The sequence below is a fragment of the Telmatherina bonti genome (genome assembly GCF_933228915.1).
Source record: "Telmatherina bonti genome assembly, chromosome: 6".
Lineage (NCBI taxonomy): Eukaryota > Metazoa > Chordata > Actinopteri > Atheriniformes > Telmatherinidae > Telmatherina > Telmatherina bonti.
The window spans coordinates 30,898,321-30,921,283 of record NC_136624.1 but is presented as its reverse complement, the minus strand read 5'-3'; the positions used below and the strand labels follow the sequence as shown (position 1 = coordinate 30,921,283).

Sequence of the window (22,963 nt, the reverse complement as noted above, 5' to 3'; positions counted from 1 at the left end):
CAAAGATCTTTAGAGAAACAAAAACAACTCATGACATCAGAACAGCTTTACTAATGAACTAAAAGACTGTCAAATGAGAGAACATCTCTGCAAAAGAAACATGATTCCTGTTACACACAGAATGTCCTATGAAAAACAGTTATCATTTGCAACAATTAGAAGTATTTTTAATCAGAAAATCTTCCAAAATGGTTCAAACTGATTTATATTAACACCATAAAGCCATAATGAAGCTTGGAGGAAAATACTGTATGACAGATCACTTCTATCATTTTAAAATATTTGATGCTTGTAGGTCCTTAAAGGAGGTTGGAGTGATAACATATGAGGGTCAGATATATTTCTCATATTGTTGACAAGAAACCAGAGTGAAACAGATTTTACTTATAGTGCTCCATTTTTGAGGGGATATTTTCTTTGTTGTGATATAAAACCTATGTAACTTGAGCGTTGATGCTATAGTCTTATTAACCCTTGAAACTTTGAGAGTAATATTGGCCAACACAAATAAAAATGACAGTGGTTAGTAGAATTAAGAAAAATTAAATAATACATTGTTACTCTAATAAAAAAAAAAGCATAAAAAACGGTATTGTTGAGAAAATTAATTTAAAGCACCTGCTTTAATCCACTGTTTTGGCCGTATTTAGGTTTAACTTGCCTCAATCTGCCAATAATTTGGATTTAAATGATTTTACATATTATTTTTACAACCCCACTTTTCTCCCATCATGTGTTCAATTTAACTTTTGCTTTCAACTTCATGTCTTTTTGAACAACAGAAACAGTTTCCTTTCCCTTCTTTTCATTGGTCTTTGGGGATCTACATTCCTCTCCAATTTCCTTATTGTAACATTGGAGAACTTTTGTCCACACCATTATCATACCCCTGATTTTCCTCCTTAGCTTCCCATGACCCAGAGCCACCACCATGGGGCTGAATCCCACAAACAGTGAAGCAGAGAAATGAGCTACAGTAAGCAGCCCTTCAGCGTGGTGTCCACCATCATGGTTGTAGTATATAACTGCAGCAACCTGCAGAGCCCAGCAGACCACAAAGAGCAACACCAGTGACATGATTACATGAGCTGCATTACGTTCAGTGGACACGTGTTTATCCAGTTCTCCGTGGCTTCCCCCTGACTCTGATGTAACAGCTCGGATGTGCTTGACCAGAGCATGAAGTGTAGCCAAATTGGTGCAGACCATCAGCACCAGCGGCAACACCTCATTGAGTGCAAGTGAAGTGGAGGAGAAAGCTGAGCCTTGTTGTTCAGATGGGAACTCCCAGATACAGCCTAACAGAGGCCTGGTTGTGCAGCTGATCACCATCAGCTCCACAGTGGCGTTGCCGTGAACATGAGTGCTGTACACCAGTGCAGGGATAGAGAAGACCAAGTTTGCCACCCACACCAGTCCCAACACGATCCATACCCATCGCCTCTCCCTCTGTACTGCAAGTGGTCCAAAGGTCACATGCTGTCGCTTCAGTGTGGTGCAGTGGAAGACACTGAGTGCCAGAGTCACCCAGCAACCCACAGCTCTCCACCACACCCACAGCAACATAAAAACTCTACACCATCCTGGAGACAGAGACACATCCAAGCCCAGGTCCGACACAAAAATGGGCACCGTGCGGAAAAGTGAAGTCAGAAGATTGGCCAGTGACAGGTGCACCAAAATCGTGTCAGAGGGAGATAGTCTCCGAGAAGGACTCTCAAAGGCCGTCTGAAACACCTGACATTAAAAACAGACGGAAGTCAGTCTCACTCAAAACATTCAGTCCACCAAACAATTGAAAAGAAACAGCATATGTTCACTCACCACATGAATGACCAAGATGTTTCCAATAATGCCAGAAAAAACCAAGAACCCAAACAAAATAGCATCTACAGTCAGGACCTTTGACATGGCATCATCCTCTGTATGGCAACATAGTGTGAGTTCTCTTTGTGATTAACATGTACCTGAGAATAATGCATTGGTGCTTCGCACACAACACTGCCGCTGTTGCTGATTCTCATCGTGTTTTATATGTGCACATACTGACAAACAAGTCATTGCTGACCAGGTTACACGGTTAGTTTAACTCAGTATGTTGGCACTTTCCATGTTTTCTGCCTTCATCACAGATCAACTGTAAACGCAATGCTATCTCAGCCGTATCAACACTTTTCATTTTAATTACATGACAGAAAGCCTGTATGTTTCCATGGGTCGTGAGTGTTTACCTTAATGTTACTTTTTTTCCTCTTATCTTTTGCATGTTCAGTGATGAGCCAAACTAAATAATAAGAACTGGTATCGGGTAATCATTATGTATCACTGATCACATTGACTAAGCCAGTGATCCTCATCCTTAACCTAATAGCTAAAGCTGTTCCACAGATTCAGCTTTTATTTTTTACCCTTTTAGTCAGCCATCCGGTCCTGCAATGGACTGGTGACCTGTCCAGAGTGTACCCTTCCTCTTGCCCAATGAATACTGGGATTGGCCCCAGCTTCCCTGCCACCTTTAATTGGACCAAGCAGTAAAGAAAATGAATGAATGAATGAATGAATGAGTCAGCCATCTACACTCTCCCTTGGTACTCATTAGTACTAACAGGTTCCCAACTCTTTCTCTTGGGAGAAGGCAATTATACCTTGGAATAATCTCACCTAAGCAATGTTTAATCAAATAAAGTGTTCAAAGAAGTTAACCATATTTGTCTCACACCTGCATTTGCATATTTTCCTTTTAGCCTGAATAAATCATCATCAAGAAAGTTTTCTTCCTTCATGCAACAAAAAAAATTTTTAAGTAAATTTCTCATTTTACATTATATTCTTACCGTTGATCATTACTTTCCCTTTCAATCAGCAGTCACCATTCAAAGATTCCAATACAGAAATACCCTGTTTGATTGTCCTGCAGCTTTTCAATGTTTCTCTGCTCCAACACACCGGACTCAAACTGAACAAATCCAACAGTGTGTTTTCAAACTGCACAATGATTAATTCTTTTAAGTCAGGTGTGTTAAAGGTAAGGCAAGTTTATTTGTATAGCACCTTTCATGTACAAGACAATTCAAAGTGCTTTACATGAAACATTAAAAGCATCACAGACACAAAAAAAACATAAAAGAAAATTCAAATAGCAAAATCACAATAAAATAATAAATTATATTAAAATAATTAAAAGCAGAATTAATTCAAAGTTACTGTGCAGATGTCAAGCCTAGGCACATAGGCTTATGCAGGAAAACATCTGAAATCTGCAGAACAGAATATCTCAGCCGCTTGTCCAAGTGCACCAGGCAAATTTTCTTGATGCTGTTTTTTTCTGCTCCACACAGTTACATTTTATTGGTGGCTGAACTATAAAAAGCATTTTAAAATTAAACATGTTAATGATGCCATCTGTTCTACCAAATTAAGAAAATAGTTGTTTTATTGTTTTGATTTTATTTTGTATTTGTATATTTGTATGAGAGGGGAGATCATCTGTAGATCACCAGACAGTTGATAATGTTCATTTTTCCAGGCTGAATAAAATGTCAGGACACCGAAATAAATCGTACACTGACTAAGTAGGCTATGTGAGCCTAAAACTGTGGAAAACCACCAGAAAACAGTCATTTGTCCACTCTTCTCCAGGTGAACTGCATTGCATTGCTTAAACCAGTGTTTTTCAACCACTGTGCCATGGCACTAGTGTGCTGTGAGAGATTATCAGGTATGCCATGAGAAATTACCCAATTTCACCTAGTTGGTCTGAAAAGCAGCTGTGTTCATCCAAACAGGCCCCAGTAAAAGACAATAAAATTCCTTTTTCTTGTGTTTATCTGATTCCTATTCAAGAGGCTTTGACAAGCTGGACTTTTTTTTTTTTTTTAACATTTTGGTTTGGGGTGTGCCTTGTGATTTTTCAGAGAAAAAAGTGTGCCTTTGCTCAAAAAAGGTTGAAAAACACTGGCTTAAACTCTCCATCCTTTTAGGTTTTACAAACTTTGATTGATATTTTACAAACTTTTCTCCTGATCTAAGTATTTCCCTCAACTGTTGGTCAGGACCAGAGTTAAGATATAGTAAACTCAGACTTATATTCCTAACAAACAGTATCTTAACTGAAAGACATCACTTATTGTCTTTTGGATGTAAAAATACATTTTTTATGTAATTAGATTTTTTTTTTTTTTTTTTTTTTTTTTTTACAAATAACCCCTGCAAAATCAGGAAACTTATAAATGCTTGCTGTTTTTCAAATCAAGTAAAAGTAAAAACCATCCCTTACTCCAGCTGAGAGGAAAAGATGAATAACATGAGGAACAATCTTTCATCCTAAAACTAACTTTCACTTTTTCTTCTTGTTTTTCACAGAGTTGAACTCCTGTGAAGGGGACATCCTCCTCTTGCTGGACTCTTCTGGAAGCGTATCAAACTATGAGTTCTCTCGCTTTTTGCTCTTTGCTGCTGATCTGCTTCATCCCTTTTCATTGGGTCGAGGGTACACCAGAGTGGCTCTGCTGCAGGTCGGCACCAGTCCTCACCTGGAATTTGGCCTGGATGTCCACCAGGACAAGAATAGCCTGCAGAAAGCCCTGCGGAGTGTCAGCCAGCTGCAGGGAGACACTAACACTGAGGTGGCTCTACAAATGGCCACACAGATACTAACAAAGGCTAATGTGCCAAAGATCCTGCTGTGGTTGACTGATGGAGTCCATCCTGGAGATGTGGACAAACCAATGTCCGAGCTGAAGGCACAAGGAGTTTCTGTGTTAATTGTTTATACTATTCATGGCAACTATCAGGTGTTAAAACGGGTGGTAACACCTCCAGAGGAGTCTCACCTATATTCTGTGGACATAGACAGCATTGACATTATAACAGAGGATCTCAGGAGGGCCATCATCAGTATGTGTGAGGTTTATGGTTGTTGATGGATTGTTGTTTTACCCAGAACAATCTTTATTTTATTATTATTGCAGTTTTATTCGCTGCAGCCTCTGGAGTTAATCTGTTTTCCTGTCTCTCCTCATCTTGTCTCATATCTATAGAAATTATTTGTTCAGAATGGCTGAGAGTGGCCCACTTGACCTCGCATAGTGCTGTGCTGCAGTGGCATCCTGTTCTGAATGCCTACAGTGGTTACTATGAGCTGTGGTATAATTCTGCGAGGAAAACCAACCCTGAGATCAGAAAGACTCTATCAGGCGACACCAGCAGAGAAGAGCTAACCAACCTGCAGCCTGAAACTACATACACAGCTTTTCTCCATCCAGAGTCCAACCAGAGGCTGTTCAACACTCTCTCCATAAACTTCACCACACTTCCAGGTATGAAGATGTAGCGCTGATTTCTGCTTTTAATACTTTTGTTTCCACATTTCTGTCATGTCACAAAAGAAGGAACAGTATAGACAGTTAAGGCAGAAACTACTGGGGAAAAGGCAATTTCTCAACTGGTTCCTCAGATGGCGTTTGCTCAGTTATCATGAAAATGTATAGAAACAACTTTCCATGGTTAAAAGTCCAGAGATCAGGCTCCTACTTGCAGTGCTGACTTCCTTTACATGTTTTAATGCCTCTCTGATATTTTGTATAAAATGAGAAATCCTGTCTGCTAATTTACATTTTGTGGTAACTGTTACAACCCTAACTCTGCTGGGTTTGGAAAAGGGGCAGCAACATTAAAGACAAATGCAAATGGTATAGGTAATCATTTATTGCCAAAAAAAAAAACAACAAAAAAAAACAAAACAACAGAATCGTTTTACATCTCAAAAACACTAACAAGATATCCAAAGACAGTCCACCATGAAGACTCTTTTAAAGGCAGCTTCAGCTTTCAACAAGTCTCCAAAAACAACTCTTAACAACCACAGCTGTCCTGAATGTTCATCAGCAGTCGGGTTATATAGTAGAGCTCCAGCTAGACAGCAGACTGGTGGGCCAATCATGGGCGAGGTATTCTGGACGGGTGATGGCACAGTTGGTTGTCTTCTGATGGAGTCAGTCCTGGTTATGATTTCTACCATGTGTCATGCATTAGCTTGTAAAATTCTCAGAATTCATTGTTACATGGGCCAGCCACTTTTTTTTTTTCTTAATTTGGCAAATTGAGGTACCATCAACAATGCAGCATGTGTAATGCAACATGTCTCCCTTTTTTTAACCTCCTATTTCTATATCATTTGTTTATATCCTGCTAATCCTAAAGTTCTGCACACTTTGAGTTCTCTAGTGTGCCTCCATAGCGGGACGTGAACTAATATCGCGACAACGGAAATGGTTAGTCTCACACACTGTTTTGACAAGATGGTGACACACATCTGCCAGTCTTCCAAGGAAAGTTAAATTCATGTGATCTATTATTACTGTGTCTGTTTTGGTTCAAGGCTTTATGTTGAATGAACTCTAAATATGTAGTTTGCAAGATGTATAGCAGTGGATGAAAGTTGAGTGGTTTGGACCAGAGTCTTGTGTAGCATCACCAGCAGTTAATGTGATCCATTTTCTCTTTATTTTGGTGTCCTGTTGATTGATTAGATTTTAAGGGCCTTTAAGTTTGATACTGTGTGTCTGTTATAGTCGACCATGTTCTTCTTGTGTTTTGCCAGATATTTTAAGTCCAGCAGAAGTCTCATTGTCCGAGTCTGGCCCTCATCAGATCCGTGTCAGCTGGGGTCCCCTGCAACCAGCTTGGGTACAAACATACACACTGGAATATGGTGCTATTCCAAGTGGACGTGTCCAGACTATGATGTTACCCAGCCAGAAAACCTCTGCTCTACTGACAGACCTGGCGCCAGGCACTCAGTATCTGGTCACAATCAGCGCTCTGCATGTGGATGGGAAAGAAAGAGCCATGTCTGTCAGGGCATGTACTCGGGAAGGTACACCATTAGATTGATGTTTTTATATCTTAGAGTCTGAGGCTGGGTCTCTGGTTAAAACCAGGACAATTGTGTTTACTTCTCCTTTAAAGTCGACACTTCAGAGCTTTTTAGTGAATCAATCCAACGTGTTGATCCTGTATCAGCTTCACTTAACAAAGCAGTAAAAATCGTTGCCTCCTCTCCTTTCTTTGTTTACCCTGTAACAGCTTTGCCTGCCCTGGCTGACCTGCAGCTGGTCCCCATAGAGGGACAAGAGGTGGAGGCAGAGGAGGTGCAAGCAATAATGCATGCTCATGAAGAGGGGTTGAAAGGCTACTGGGTAAGCTGGGAGACAAAAAACTACCAGAGTTCCCCCTCAGAACGCACCCTTTCCTCCAAATATCTGCCTCCTAGCACACCTTCAGTGAGACTCACCCACCTTGCACCGAAAAGTCGAGTGTGTGTTTCTCCAGTTTACAGCTCAGGCAGAGGAGATGGGATATGCTGCACTGCCAAGACACACCGTGGTTGGTTCAGATGAAACTATCAAGTGATTTTCTGCTCTCGTTACTGCAGTTATCTGTTTGATCACCTTTCTTTCGTCCTTTCATTCCAGCCAGTCTTGGATCCACAACATAGAGTGCAGGAGATGCATTTTTCTTTTTGCTAAGGCAAATATTTATTTTAAGGTGAGTTATTGTGACAAAGTTTAATCTCACCACACCATTCCAACATTTCAACCTACTGAGCAAGTACTTATTTTTAAGTCTCACACCAACTTATTTGTTTAAAGATATCAGTCAGGAGTGTAAACTGGTCACAGATAAGCTGCCAGTATGAGGAATTAATGCCTGAAATGATATGAAACACTAATATTTTTCAGAAATGCAAGTGTAGTGTCGAGTTTATGCTTTCACTTTTCAAGGGTCAGGCATCCTTTGAAATGTTAAAATGTTTTATTTCTATGGGGGAAAAAAAGGTTTTTGTGAGCCAAGGTTTGACTGCAAAAGCTGTTTTATCTTGTTTTTGTTGAAGATCAGCTTTAGAAATGTATTGATTTTAGGTGTCTGTGGCATCATCATTTCATCACTTGAAATAGCAGCACCTGTAGTGCTCCAATAAATAGCAGCACTACAGGTGCTTAACAAGTCACTGGATTGGGGTTTTCTTTTGTTTTTTTTTTTGTTTTATTTTTCCTTCATTAATATTTCTTAAAAAGAGTAAAAACATGTAAACAAGGCCAGAACCCTGCCGATTTACACTGGTCAACTTAACCCTGAAACTTTTATACTACCACCACAGTGTTTTCAGATTAATGTCTGCGTGTACAAAATGTTCCTTTTCTAATTTTCAGATCCTCTAGAATGGATTAGTTTAATTTGCTTTAAGCCAATGAAGCTTTAACCCTTTAAGGTCCCTGCCTACCATTTGGCAAATTTGCTGAGACTTTGAATTTCTTAAAAAATTGGGGAAATAAACCTGCCAGAGCCATCTCTACCAATTGGTTTGGGTATGTAAAACCCAAACTAAGTGCTTGTTAAAACACGACTGGTTCAAATTTCAACCATTTCACTCTTGTTATATTATTATTATTAACTTCTTATTTTTAACATCTCAACTATTTACTAAGAACATTTATTCTGTTTATTCTTGTCCAAAACAAATGGAAAAAACACAAACATTTTTCTCTGGCCTCTGTTAAAGGGTTAAATGTAAGATGGCTGTGTGGCCTTGAGGGTAGTTTTCTAATGAGTTCACAGTGATTTACTTGTGATAATATGAACAAACACATAAAACCATTGGCAGAATAGGTGAAAGAACACTTTGACTACTAATTCACACAAGTGGAGGGAGTTCTTATGGAAGAACTTGATTCAGTTTTTTATGTCCCCACTTATTAAGAGGAAATGGCTCGACCAGAACCTGTCATGTATTTTGGATGGGTCCAAAGATAGAGCCCTTTTGGGAAAATGTAAATCAGGCATTGAGGTGAATTTTGGGCGATAGTTTGCAACTGAATGTTTCTGTTTTGTGCCATTGTAAACATTGACATGAATGTGCACAGGCTAATGATGAGCATCTAATTAGATTCTAACAGTCACTTGTAAAAAGGTAAATAACAAGAAGGTGGAACCAGGCAGAACCGCAGACTCTGGACCAGTGGAGTCAAATTGTTTTGGAAATGATGCATTGATGGAAAAACTGATACATGTAATAAGACTCCAGAAGGCCAACATGGAGGAAATTGACAAGATTTAAGAAGAAGACCAGCGACACAGACACCTGAAAGAAGATGTATTGTTATACTTATGAGACTGAGTAGACCAGCATCACCTGTAATGTAGTGTTACTTACCTGGACAGCTAAGTTTATGTTCTTTCCTATCATTGTTTCACTCAGTAATTAACATTTTGTGGCTGAATCGAATGTAGCGCTGAGGTCACAGTGATTCCCTTCTTTCTGCAGTTCTACCAGTGATGAGATGTAAATGGTGATGTAATGTGTGTGAAGCAAGACCATATGTTTTCTACCAGTAAAAAGAGGTTTGTCTCATTATACTGGTACTGTTTAATTATTTGATGCCAACAGCTCATATGTACCGTGATAATTGTTGGAAATGAACTTACAGTATATTCTGTCATAGACCGGTAACCTGTCCAGAGTGAACCCTGCCTCTCGCCTGCTAAATCCAGCTTAACCACAACCCTGAACTGGAATAAGTATTATAGAAAATAAATTAACAAATATTCATTTTAATGGTACTGAATTCATTTAAGAACATAAAGGTCAATTACAAAAATGTACATACAAAATAAATAAGTAAAATACCACATCATGTTTTCTCTGGTGTTAGAAAATCTGGTTGCTGTTGGTTGTAATCAGATATTGTAAAAATATTACATGGAAAACATTATGACTAATTTAACATTACTACAGGTCATACATAAAAATGTGTTTTCAAGAAGAGATTCATATTCCTAATCTGCAATAATTTAAATCATAAGCAATACAATGGATGGGGCTGCATAACGCACCACTTAAATCCTATTTGTATTATTGATAGAAAAACGTTTCTTTTTGCTCATTCACATTTAACTTATGCTTTAAGTGCGTTAGTGCGGCTGCTCTTCATTGACTTTTCCTCAGCCTTCAACTCAATTCAGCCACATCTACTGGCAGAGAGACTTAAATATATGAATGTGGATGGAACTTTGATTCTATGGCTAATTGACTTTCTAACATGCAGGACTCAGCAAGTTAGAGTCAACAGCATTCTGTCTGACTCTCTGGTTTCCTCCACTGGTGCACCTCAGGGTTGCATTTTGTCTCCCTTGTTGTTTGTATTGTACACAAATATGTGCCAAAGCCTCCATGAGAACCGCCATGTCATTAAGTTTGCTGATGATTCTGTCATAGTTTCTCTGGTCTCTGGTGATGTTCTTGATCATGGCCCTGTCTTGACTGACTTTCTTGAGTGGTGTCAGTCTTCTTTCCTGCACATAAATGTGTCAAAGACAAAAGAATTGTTGATAGATTTTAGGAAATCCACTCCTGCCCTCCCTCCTGCCCTGATAAATGGACAGGTAGTTGAGGTGGTGCATCAGTACAAGTACTTGGGAACAGTACTGGACAGTAAATTAACATTCGACACCCAGGTTGATGCTGTCTGTAGTAAAGCTCACCAGAAAATGCACTTCCTTCGTAAATTGAGATTTTTTAACGTTGACAATGTTTTTATGAAAATGTTTTATTCCTGTTTTGTGGAGTCAACTCTTACCTTTGCTTTTCTTTGCTGGTTTGGCATGTTAAATCTTAAAAATCGAAACCGCTTACAAAGCATAGTTAAAGAGTACAGCAAAATTACTGGCTGTCATTTAAGTGATTTGTGGGATCTTTACAAATGCAGGGCTGTATGCAAGGCAAAGAAAATCCTTGCAGATCCTGCCCATCCTCTGCACAGGCAGTTTCAGCCATTGCGCTCAGGCAGAAGATATTGCGTGCCTAAGTTTAAAACCAATAGAGTCAGAAACTCCTTCATCCCAAGAGCCATTGGATTTTTAAATGAATCATAGTTGTTAATTTGCTACTTTTGGCGTGGCTTCATGTGCTGTGATGTTCTCATCTTACCGTGTTTCCACTGTTATTTAACTTGCCTTTTATTATTTTATTATTTTTATTGTTTGTTGTTGTTGACTGATTGCACTTTTATGCTACTGGCTGCACACAAATTGCCCTACGGGGACCTAATAAAGTATTGAATTGAATTGAATTGAATTAATATTTTTGTAAACTCTCTTTTTAAAATCTGGTTTGTATTGGATGTGTGCCTGGAATGTCATGCTCCAGTCAAAACATATCGACACCCTGACATGCTCCTTTTTGTGTGCTTTTGTTGTAGTTTCCAACAAGTTGGAATTTGTTGAAAAGTTTGTAAAAACTAAAATGTAATGAGGATAGTCCCCGCAGCTTCATGCACTGTTTTAAAAATGCTGCCATTGACAACTAATCCCCACTAATGACATAGTCAAAATGTAAGATTGCTCACATTTGTTTTAGTTTTCTTTTTTTTTTTTTTTGCCTCATCTGTTGAAATACACCTAATCAGCAGTACATACACACTAACAGGTCTCCACTTCCCTCAGGGTCTTGAGCATTACATGGTAAAGTTGCAATGGCAGCACATAACATTCTGACAAACTGATTAATCTCTTGTGTTTCATTAACATGCACCCTCAGTCCCCATGAGGTGTAAAACATCATGATGCTTTGCAATATATCAAACTTTTTTCTTTTTTTATTTTTTTGCTGTGGTGTTACATGCAAGATCATTTTCCTTCACAGGCTCCTAAGAAACTTAGGTAACTGCACGTAAACGGGAAACATACAACTTATTCTTATGGCTGTGTACTCAATGTGTTAATGTTGGCTGCATTATTGCAAGTTTAAACTAATTTATATTTGCTGTACATTCATCCGACGGGAAGACTTTGTGACCGGCTGTTGCAGCTACTTCAGATGCAGGATTTTGAAAGAGAGACTGACTCCATGGCTGAACATAAAAACGCAAAACTTGTAGCGATGTCATCTGTTCAGATCGCCCTTTACATCATTCTGGTGATCCTGGGCATTTTTGGTAATGCCATTGTGATTGGGGTCATTGGGAAGAGTGTGATCACAGACCGGACTGGAGGACATAACTCGGACATCATAATTATTAATATGGCTCTATCGAACTTGATGGTGTCTCTGACGAGGAACCTACTGCTTATTATCTCAGACTTGGGCTTACAGGTAAGTTGTATTTGAAATTACACACTTTGGTTTGTGTTCTGCTCCCAATGCCATGTCAATGATTCTGTTCAAACAAAGATCATTTTGTGTGCATGACAATACATAAGTAATATGTGCAAAAGAAATAAATTAAACAGTTGTACCTGAACTGGAGGTTTTTGTCTGCCTTGACAACCATGTTTTCTTTCCAGCTGTACTCATCTAAAGGCTGGTGTCAGTTCCTCATGGGAATCTGGGTGTGGCTGCGATCGGTCAACGTGTGGTCAACACTCTTCCTCAGTGCATTCCATCTGCAGACTCTGAGGCGCGTGGCTCCTACTGTTGGGATTATTCAAGCCTCTCGCAGCATCCCAACCACACTGCTGCTGAGTTTGGGCTTCATCTGGTTAATCAACCTTCTCTACTCCACTCCTGCTTTTATCTTTTCCATGAATGGAAACGTAAATTCTACAGAGGTGAAAACAACAATGGGACACATTAGCTTTAACTAAACTATATTAACCAAATTGTAATTCCAAATTGTAATTCATTCTATATATTAAATTATTAAAACTGTATATTTTAAAAAATATACCAATATATACCTCTACTTTTGGTGGTATGTATCAAAAACATGGTATCTTAAATGCACAAAAAGCTATATCTATTTCTATTCCTATGTCTATACCTGTATGTATATATTTATGTGTATGTATGTATATATTTATGTGCATATATTGTTATTCTCAGATATGCAATTGGTTGAAATAATTAAAAAATAAGTCGATTTTCAGTGGTTTGTTGTCAAGTCCTGCACAACCCTCCCAATGACCCACTAATGTGAGTCAGGTGTGTTGCAGTAAGGAAACGTGTAAAAAAAAAAAAAAAAAAAAAGCAGGACAGTAACCATCAAAGACTGGAGTTATTGATCTCTGCTCCACACCATGAAAAATGGTTGGTGAGGTCATCTTGTATTCACTGGTAACAGTGATCTGGTCTTTTGGAGAAAAATCACACAAACTGCAAGTTGATTCTGCTACAAACTCATGAAAAGAGTGTTTTCATGTGTGGACTAGCTCTTCTGGATTTGTCACTTAAAAGCAGCGTAGTATAGTTAGAAAAAATGTAGCTGTATGTCAAAAAGGTTTTCCTTTCTTCGGATTAATCCCTCTACATTGACTACACTAATCCTTTTTCTCTTTTTTTAGACCTTGATGCTGGTAAGCAGTACAACGCGCCCCCTGCTGGGCTGCATTTGGAACTTTCCTTCCATCTACAATGGCCTGGCTTATGCCACCACATCCATGGTGTTACATGAAATATTTCCGATCATCCTGATGGCAATTACCAACCTGGGTTCCCTGTACAGACTTTACAACCACGGTAGAGTCCGGAGTTCAGTGCAAGATGCACCTGTTACAAAACGAATACCAGCTGAGAAGCGAGCTGCCAAGGTGAGAAACAGACAGGATCTCTGTTTGGAAGGCACTCAATTTGTGTTATTTGACAACAAAGAAACAGTTGTAATTAGTAATAATCAGTAGACAATTTCAACTAGGGTCATCTATGGCTCACAACTACTTTGTTTAATATTTACTGTATCTTTTCTTTATTCTTTTCAGTAAGAGAATGTCTTTCCCTTGTGTGATTTTCCAGGTGATTCTCACTCTCATCATGCTCTTTATCATATCTTGGGGAACCAGCATTATCTCTGTAAACTATTTCAACTACAACAAGGACTCATCAGCTGAATTTCTTCTGATCATCTCTAGATTTGCAAATATTCTCTTCATCGCCATGTCACCTCTTGTTCTGGCAGCTGGACATCGGCGGCTCCGTTCCTGTGTTAAGTCTTTCCTCACACACTAACAAAGCTTTCTGAATGACATCCTGAAGAAGCCCTTTGGGCTGCAGTAAAGACAATGGAGAGACATTATAAGCGTCATCTTTCCTCAACTAAAACACTCGTGGGTGTGAATGAAGTGTTAATACTGATTCAACTAATTTTCAAGTAGTCTATGTTTCTCCAAAGATTGAACTGATCCGGAAATCGAGCTGACATTTAAAGAACATTTACATGATGTCATGGAGTAGCAGAAACTTCTCTAAATTTGGAGACTTAAACCTGGACTTTGGCTTGCACTGTGCTCTTTACACAACATTGTGTCATTCAGGTGTGGCCAACTCCGGCCAATTAAAAGCTGTGGTTCTGCCAGCGTTAGGCGTTTCACTGCTACAACACACCTGACACACATCAGACTTAATTAGCAGACTTGTGCAGAGCTTGACATCAAGCACTGCTCAAATCTGCTAATTTCCCACTGATTTGAGTCAGGTGTGTCGCAGCAGGGAAATGCCTAACACTGGCAGGACTGTGGCTCTCAAGTACTGGCGTTGGCCACCTCTGCTGTAATTGTGTGCATTTTGGATATTTCTGTGTAGCATCATGAGACAACATTCCTAAAACCTACACTAATGTTTAAATGATCGACAGAAACTATTAATATTTTATTATTATTTAAGAGTTTTGCATGTATCTACGTTTCAGATAGCCAACATAATTTCTTTCTTTTATTTTTAACACAAGTCGTCGCAAATGTTTTTTTAAACATCCAGGAAATCTTTGGGAATACTTTAACCCTAACCCTAACCTTGTCATATATAAGCACATGCATAGTTGGCCTTGAGAAATGAAGTGTTACTGGTGGCAGCTTTGCCATTTGAACCATTACATGATTTTACTTAAATTGACATTTCAATTTTAAGAAGAAAAAACTCAGTTATACACTCAGCCGGTCTTTTGTTTGTCTTTTTGTTTAATTTCTGTTGCCATATTCCTATAAATAATGATAAAGACCCCTTGACTGCTGCCACATGCAGTGATGTCTGCCATGTTTCTTTCAAGTTATATTCAAGTTTAATTTATTTAATAGGGATTATGGTTTTACATTTATATCAATGTTACTGCTTATTTAAGTTCACTTATATTGAAATGTGATTTGTTGCTTTGTGACCTGTGATTAAATCAATTCACACATCACACAGATACATATGAAATCATTTATCTATCCAGTAATATACTTTACTTCTATGAGTTTGCCTGTTAATTGATCAGTAAATGATCACAATTGTACAGAGCAACAATAAATTCCTAATGTTTGCCGAACCTACATTATTACAAGCACAGGCTGAGGAACCGTGGATTCAACCAAACACACAGCAAACGTTCTTCAAACTTCCCACAACATCAACTTTCAAAGATCTTTAGAGAAACAAAAACAACTCATGACATCAGAACAGCTGTACTAATGAACTAAAAGACTGTCAAATGAGAGAACATCTCTGCAAAAGAAACATGATTCCTGTTACACACAGAATGTCCTATGAAAAACAGTTATCATTTGCAACAATTAGAAGTATTTTTAATCAGAAAATCTTCCAAAATGGTTCAAACTGATTTATATTAACACCATAAAGCCATAATGAAGCTTGGAGGAAAATACTGTATGACAGATCACTTCTATCATTTTAAAATATTTGATGCTTGTAGGTCCTTAAAGGAGGTTGGAGTGATAACATATGAGGGTCAGATATATTTCTCATATTGTTGACAAGAAACCAGAGTGAAACAGATTTTACTTATAGTGCTCCATTTTTGAGGGGATATTTTCTTTGTTGTGATATAAAACCTATGTAACTTGAGCGTTGATGCTATAGTCTTATTAACCCTTGAAACTTTGAGAGTAATATTGGCCAACACAAATAAAAATGACAGTGGTTAGTAGAATTAAGAAAAATTAAATAATACATTGTTACTCTAACAAAAAAAAAGCATAAAAAACAGGGTATTGTTGAGAAAATTAATTTAAAGCACCTGCTTTAATCCACTGTTTTGGCCGTATTTAGGTTTAACTTGCCTCAATCTGCCAATAATTTGGATTTAAATGATTTTACATATTATTTTTACAACCCCACTTTTCTCCCATCATGTGTTCAATTTAACTTTTGCTTTCAACTTCATGTCTTTTTGAACAACAGAAACAGTTTCCTTTCCCTTCTTTTCATTGGTCTTTGGGGATCTACATTCCTCTCCAATTTCCTTATTGTAACATTGGAGAACTTTTGTCCACACCATTATCATACCCCTGATTTTCCTCCTTAGCTTCCCATGACCCAGAGCCACCACCATGGGGCTGAATCCCACAAACAGTGAAGCAGAGAAATGAGCTACAGTAAGCAGCCCTTCAGCGTGGTGTCCACCATCATGGTTGTAGTATATAACTGCAGCAACCTGCAGAGCCCAGCAGACCACAAAGAGCAACACCAGTGACATGATTACATGAGCTGCATTACGTTCAGTGGACACGTGTTTATCCGGTTCTCCGTGGCTTCCCCCTGACTCTGATGTAACAGCTCGGATGTGCTTGACCAGAGCATGAAGTGTAGCCAAATTGGTGCAGACCATCAGCACCAGCGGCAACACCTCATTGAGTGCAAATGAAGTGGAGGCGAAAGCTGAGCCTTGTTGTTCAGATGGGAACTCCCAGATACAGCCTAACAGAGGCCTGGTTGTGCAGCTGATCACCATCAGCTCCACAGTGGCGTTGCCGTGAACATGAGTGCTGTACACCAGTGCAGGGAAAGAGAAGACCAAGTTTGCCACCCACACCAGTCCCAACATGATCCATACCCGTCGCCTCTCCCTCTGTACTGCAAGTGGTCCAAAGGTCACATGCTGTCGCTTCAGTGTGGTGCAGTGGAAGACACTGAGTGCCAGAGTCACCCAGCAACCCACAGCTCTCCACCACACCCACAGCAACATAAAAACTCTACACCATCCTGGAGACAGAGACACATCCAAGCCCAGGTCCGACACAAAAATGGGCACCGTGCGGAAAAGTGAAGTCAGAAGATTGGCCAGTGACAGGTGCACCAAAATCGTGTCAGAGGGAGATAGTCTCCGAGAAGGACTCTCAAAGGCCGTCTGAAACACCTGACATTAAAAACAGACGGAAGTCAGTCTCACTCAAAACATTCAGTCCACCAAACAATTGAAAAGAAACAGCATATGTTCACTCACCACATGAATGACCAAGATGTTTCCAATAATGCCAGAAAAAACCAAGAACCCAAACAAAATAGCATCTACAGTCAGGACCTTTGACATGGCATCATCCTCTGTATGGCAACATAGTGTGAGTTCTCTTTGTGATTAACATGTACCTGAGAATAATGCATTGGTGCTTCGCACACAACACTGCCGCTGTTGCTGATTCTCATCGTGTTTTATATGTGCACATACTGACAAACAAGTCATTGCTGACCAGGTTACACGGTTAGTTTAACTCAGTATGTTGGCACTTTCCATGTTTTCTGCCTTCATCACAGATCAACTGTAAACGCAATGCTATCTCAGCCGTATCAACACTTTTCATTTTAATTACATGACAGAAAGCCTGTATGTTTCCATGGGCCGTGAGTGTTTACCTTAATGTTACTTTTTTTCCTCTTATCTTTTGCATGTTCAGTGATGAGCCAAACTAAATAATAAGAATTGGTATCGGGTAATCATTATGTATCACTGATCACATTGACTAAGCCAGTGATCCTCATCCTTAACCTAACAGCTAAAGCTGTTCCACAGATTCAGCTTTTATTTTTTACCCTTTTAGTCAGCCATCCGGTCCTGCAATGGACTGGTGACCTGTCCAGAGTGTACCCTTCCTCTTGCCCAATGAATACTGGGATTGGCCCCAGCTTCCCTGCCACCTTTAATTGGACCAAGCAGTAAAGAAAATGAATGAATGAATGAATGAATGAGTCAGCCATCTACACTCTCCCTTGGTACTCATTAGTACTAACAGGTTCCCAACTCTTTCTCTTGGGAGAAGGCAATTATACCTTGGAATAATCTCACCTAAGCAATGTTTAATCAAATAAAGTGTTCAAAGAAGTTAACCATATTTGTCTCACATCTGCATTTGCATATTTTCCTTTTAGCCTGAATAAATCATCATCAAGAAAGTTTTCTTCCTTCATGCAACAAAAAAATTTTTAAGTAAATTTCTCATTTTACATTATATTCTTACCGTTGATCATTACTTTCCCTTTCAATCAGCAGTCACCATTCAAAGATTCCAATACAGAAATACCCTGTTTGATTGTCCTGCAGCTTTTCAATGTTTCTCTGCACCAACACACCGGACTCAAACTGAACAAATCCAACAGTGTGTTTTCAAACTGCACAATGATTAATTCTTTTAAGTCAGGTGTGTTAAAGGTAAGGCAAGTTTATTTGTATAGCACCTTTCATGTACAAGACAATTCAAAGTGCTTTACATGAAACATTAAAAGCATCACAGACACAAAAAAAACATAAAAGAAAATTCAAATAGCAAAATCACAATAAAATAATAAATTATATTAAAATAATTAAAAGCAGAATTAATTCAAAGTTACTGTGCAGATGTCAAGCCTAGGCACATAGGCTTATGCAGGAAAACATCTGAAATCTGCAGAACAGAATATCTCAGCCGCTTGTCCAAGTGCACCAGGCAAATTTTCTTGATGCTGTTTTTTTCTGCTCCACACAGTTACATTTTATTGGTGGCTGAACTATAAAAAGCATTTTAAAATTAAACATGTTAATGATGCCATCTGTTCTACCAAATTAAGAAAATAGTTGTTTTATTGTTTTGATTTTATTTTGTATTTGTATATTTGTATGAGAGGGGAGATCATCTGTAGATCACCAGACAGTTGATAATGTTCATTTTTCCAGGCTGAATAAAATGTCAGGACACCGAAATAAATCGTACACTGACTAAGTAGGCTATGTGAGCCTAAAACTGTGGAAAACCACCAGAAAACAGTCATTTGTCCACTCTTCTCCAGGTGAACTGCATTGCATTGCTTAAACCAGTGTTTTTCAACCACTGTGCCATGGCACTAGTGTGCTGTGAGAGATTATCAGGTATGCCATGAGAAATTACCCAATTTCACCTAGTTGGTCTGAAAAGCAGCTGTGTTCATCCAAACAGGCCCCAGTAAAAGACAATAAAATTCCTTTTTCTTGTGTTTATCTGATTCCTATTCAAGAGGCTTTGACAAGCTGGACTTTTTTTTTTTTTTTAACATTTTGGTTTGGGGTGTGCCTTGTGATTTTTCAGAGAAAAAAGTGTGCCTTTGCTCAAAAAAGGTTGAAAAACACTGGCTTAAACTCTCCATCCTTTTAGGTTTTACGAACTTTGATTGATATTTTACAAACTTTTCTCCTGATCTAAGTATTTCCCTCAACTGTTGGTCAGGACCAGAGTTAAGATATAGTAAACTCAGACTTATATTCCTAACAAACAGTATCTTAACTGAAAGACATCACTTATTGTCTTTTGGATGTAAAAATACATTTTTTATGTAATTAGATTTTTTTTTATTTTTTTTTATTTTTTTTTTACAAATAACCCCTGCAAAATCAGGAAACTTATAAATGCTTGCTGTTTTTCAAATCAAGTAAAAGTAAAAACCATCCCTTACTCCAGCTGAGAGGAAAAGATGAATAACATGAGGAACAATCTTTCATCCTAAAACTAACTTTCACTTTTTCTTCTTGTTTTTCACAGAGTTGAACTCCTGTGAAGGGGACATCCTCCTCTTGCTGGACTCTTCTGGAAGCGTATCAAACTATGAGTTCTCTCGCTTTTTGCTCTTTGCTGCTGATCTGCTTCATCCCTTTTCATTGGGTCGAGGGTACACCAGAGTGGCTCTGCTGCAGGTCGGCACCAGTCCTCACCTGGAATTTGGCCTGGATGTCCACCAGGACAAGAATAGCCTGCAGAAAGCCCTGCGGAGTGTCAGCCAGCTGCAGGGAGACACTAACACTGAGGTGGCTCTACAAATGGCCACACAGATACTAACAAAGGCTAATGTGCCAAAGATCCTGCTGTGGTTGACTGATGGAGTCCATCCTGGAGATGTGGACAAACCAATGTCCGAGCTGAAGGCACAAGGAGTTTCTGTGTTAATTGTTTATACTATTCATGGCAACTATCAGGTGTTAAAACGGGTGGTAACACCTCCAGAGGAGTCTCACCTATATTCTGTGGACATAGACAGCATTGACATTATAACAGAGGATCTCAGGAGGGCCATCATCAGTATGTGTGAGGTTTATGGTTGTTGATGGATTGTTGTTTTACCCAGAACAATCTTTATTTTATTATTATTGCAGTTTTATTCGCTGCAGCCTCTGGAGTTAATCTGTTTTCCTGTCTCTCCTCATCTTGTCTCATATCTATAGAAATTATTTGTTCAGAATGGCTGAGAGTGGCCCACTTGACCTCACATAGTGCTGTGCTGCAGTGGCATCCTGTTCTGAATGCCTACAGTGGTTACTATGAGCTGTGGTATAATTCTGCGAGGAAAACCAACCCTGAGATCAGAAAGACTCTATCAGGCGACACCAGCAGAGAAGAGCTAACCAACCTGCAGCCTGAAACTACATACACAGCTTTTCTCCATCCAGAGTCCAACCAGAGGCTGTTCAACACTCTCTCCATAAACTTCACCACACTTCCAGGTATGAAGATGTAGCGCTGATTTCTGCTTTTAATACTTTTGTTTCCACATTTCTGTCATGTCACAAAAGAAGGAACAGTATAGACAGTTAAGGCAGAAACTACTGGGGAAAAGGCAATTTCTCAACTGGTTCCTCAGATGGCGTTTGCTCAGTTATCATGAAAATGTATAGAAACAACTTTCCATGGTTAAAAGTCCAGAGATCAGGCTCCTACTTGCAGTGCTGACTTCCTTTACATGTTTTAATGCCTCTCTGATATTTTGTATAAAATGAGAAATCCTGTCTGCTAATTTACATTTTGTGGTAACTGTTACAACCCTAACTCTGCTGGGTTTGGAAAAGGGGCAGCAACATTAAAGACAAATGCAAATGGTATAGGTAATCATTTATTGCCAAAAAAAAAAAACAACAAAAAAAAACAAAACAACAGAATCGTTTTACATCTCAAAAACACTAACAAGATATCCAAAGACAGTCCACCATGAAGACTCTTTTAAAGGCAGCTTCAGCTTTCAACAAGTCTCCAAAAACAACTCTTAACAACCACAGCTGTCCTGAATGTTCATCAGCAGTCGGGTTATATAGTAGAGCTCCAGCTAGACAGCAGACTGGTGGGCCAATCATGGGCGAGGTATTCTGGACGGGTGATGGCACAGTTGGTTGTCTTCTGATGGAGTCAGTCCTGGTTATGATTTCTACCATGTGTCATGCATTAGCTTGTAAAATTCTCAGAATTCATTGTTACATGGGCCAGCCACTTTTTTTTTTTCTTAATTTGGCAAATTGAGGTACCATCAACAATGCAGCATGTGTAATGCAACATGTCTCCCTTTTTTTAACCTCCTATTTCTATATCATTTGTTTATATCCTGCTAATCCTAAAGTTCTGCACACTTTGAGTTCTCTAGTGTGCCTCCATAGCGGGACGTGAACTAATATCGCGACAACGGAAATGGTTAGTCTCACACACTGTTTTGACAAGATGGTGATACACATCTGCCAGTCTTCCAAGGAAAGTTAAATTCATGTGATCTATTATTACTGTGTCTGTTTTGGTTCAAGGCTTTATGTTGAATGAACTCTAAATATGTAGTTTGCAAGATGTATAGCAGTGGATGAAAGTTGAGTGGTTTGGACCAGAGTCTTGTGTAGCATCACCAGCAGTTAATGTGATCCATTTTCTCTTTATTTTGGTGTCCTGTTGATTGATTAGATTTTAAGGGCCTTTAAGTTTGATACTGTGTGTCTGTTATAGTCGACCATGTTCTTCTTGTGTTTTGCCAGATATTTTAAGTCCAGCAGAAGTCTCATTGTCTGAGTCTGGCCCTCATCAGATCCGTGTCAGCTGGGGTCCCCTGCAACCAGCTTGGGTACAAACATACACACTGGAATATGGTGCTATTCCAAGTGGACGTGTCCAGACTATGATGTTACCCAGCCAGAAAACCTCTGCTCTACTGACAGACCTGGCGCCAGGCACTCAGTATCTGGTCACAATCAGCGCTCTGCATGTGGATGGGAAAGAAAGAGCCATGTCTGTCAGGGCATGTACTCGGGAAGGTACACCATTAGATTGATGTTTTTATATCTTAGAGTCTGAGGCTGGGTCTCTGGTTAAAACCAGGACAATTGTGTTTACTTCTCCTTTAAAGTCGACACTTCAGAGCTTTTTAGTGAATCAATCCAACGTGTTGATCCTGTATCAGCTTCACTTAACAAAGCAGTAAAAATCGTTGCCTCCTCTCCTTTCTTTGTTTACCCTGTAACAGCTTTGCCTGCCCTGGCTGACCTGCAGCTGGTCCCCATAGAGGGACAAGAGGTGGAGGCAGAGGAGGTGCAAGCAATAATGCATGCTCATGAAGAGGGGTTGAAAGGCTACTGGGTAAGCTGGGAGACAAAAAACTACCAGAGTTCCCCCTCAGAACGCACCCTTTCCTCCAAATATCTGCCTCCTAGCACACCTTCAGTGAGACTCACCCACCTTGCACCGAAAAGTCGAGTGTGTGTTTCTCCAGTTTACAGCTCAGGCAGAGGAGATGGGATATGCTGCACTGCCAAGACACACCGTGGTTGGTTCAGATGAAACTATCAAGTGATTTTCTGCTCTCGTTACTGCAGTTATCTGTTTGATCACCTTTCTTTCGTCCTTTCATTCCAGCCAGTCTTGGATCCACAACATAGAGTGCAGGAGATGCATTTTTCTTTTTGCTAAGGCAAATATTTATTTTAAGGTGAGTTATTGTGACAAAGTTTAATCT

At 39.2% G+C, this 22,963-nt stretch overlaps 5 protein-coding genes across 5 annotated transcripts; 3 read left to right on the top strand and 2 right to left on the bottom strand.

The window, feature by feature from the left end:
• Positions 1-729: 729 nt before the first annotated feature.
• Positions 730-1,911, bottom strand: LOC306757143 (olfactory receptor class A-like protein 4; the record flags this gene model as incomplete). Its single annotated transcript, XM_079242107.1, has 2 exons — positions 730-1,737; positions 1,825-1,911. The coding sequence occupies 2 exons, from the start codon at positions 1,909-1,911 to the stop codon at positions 730-732; spliced, it is 1,095 nt and encodes a 364-aa protein (XP_079098233.1).
• A 1,776-nt stretch (positions 1,912-3,687) lies between these two features.
• On the top strand, positions 3,688-7,498 carry LOC306757141 (von Willebrand factor A domain-containing protein 1-like; the record flags this gene model as incomplete). Its single annotated transcript, XM_079242105.1, has 6 exons — positions 3,688-3,718; positions 4,363-4,896; positions 5,040-5,318; positions 6,602-6,877; positions 7,087-7,386; positions 7,476-7,498. 6 exons carry the CDS (start codon positions 3,688-3,690, stop codon positions 7,496-7,498), a joined length of 1,443 nt encoding a protein of 480 aa, XP_079098231.1.
• A 4,440-nt stretch (positions 7,499-11,938) lies between these two features.
• On the top strand, positions 11,939-13,999 carry LOC306757140 (olfactory receptor class A-like protein 4; the record flags this gene model as incomplete). The annotated part of the gene is made up of 4 exons (XM_079242104.1): positions 11,939-12,151; positions 12,343-12,606; positions 13,339-13,584; positions 13,787-13,999. The coding sequence occupies 4 exons, from the start codon at positions 11,939-11,941 to the stop codon at positions 13,997-13,999; spliced, it is 936 nt and encodes a 311-aa protein (XP_079098230.1).
• A 2,116-nt stretch (positions 14,000-16,115) lies between these two features.
• On the bottom strand, positions 16,116-17,297 carry LOC306757139 (olfactory receptor class A-like protein 4; the record flags this gene model as incomplete). The annotated part of the gene is made up of 2 exons (XM_079242103.1): positions 16,116-17,123; positions 17,211-17,297. The coding sequence occupies 2 exons, from the start codon at positions 17,295-17,297 to the stop codon at positions 16,116-16,118; spliced, it is 1,095 nt and encodes a 364-aa protein (XP_079098229.1).
• Positions 17,298-19,072: 1,775 nt separating this feature from the next.
• On the top strand, positions 19,073-22,886 carry LOC306757138 (von Willebrand factor A domain-containing protein 1-like; the record flags this gene model as incomplete). Its single annotated transcript, XM_079242102.1, has 6 exons — positions 19,073-19,103; positions 19,750-20,283; positions 20,427-20,705; positions 21,990-22,265; positions 22,475-22,774; positions 22,864-22,886. 6 exons carry the CDS (start codon positions 19,073-19,075, stop codon positions 22,884-22,886), a joined length of 1,443 nt encoding a protein of 480 aa, XP_079098228.1.
• Between the last annotated feature and the right edge of the window lie 77 nt (positions 22,887-22,963).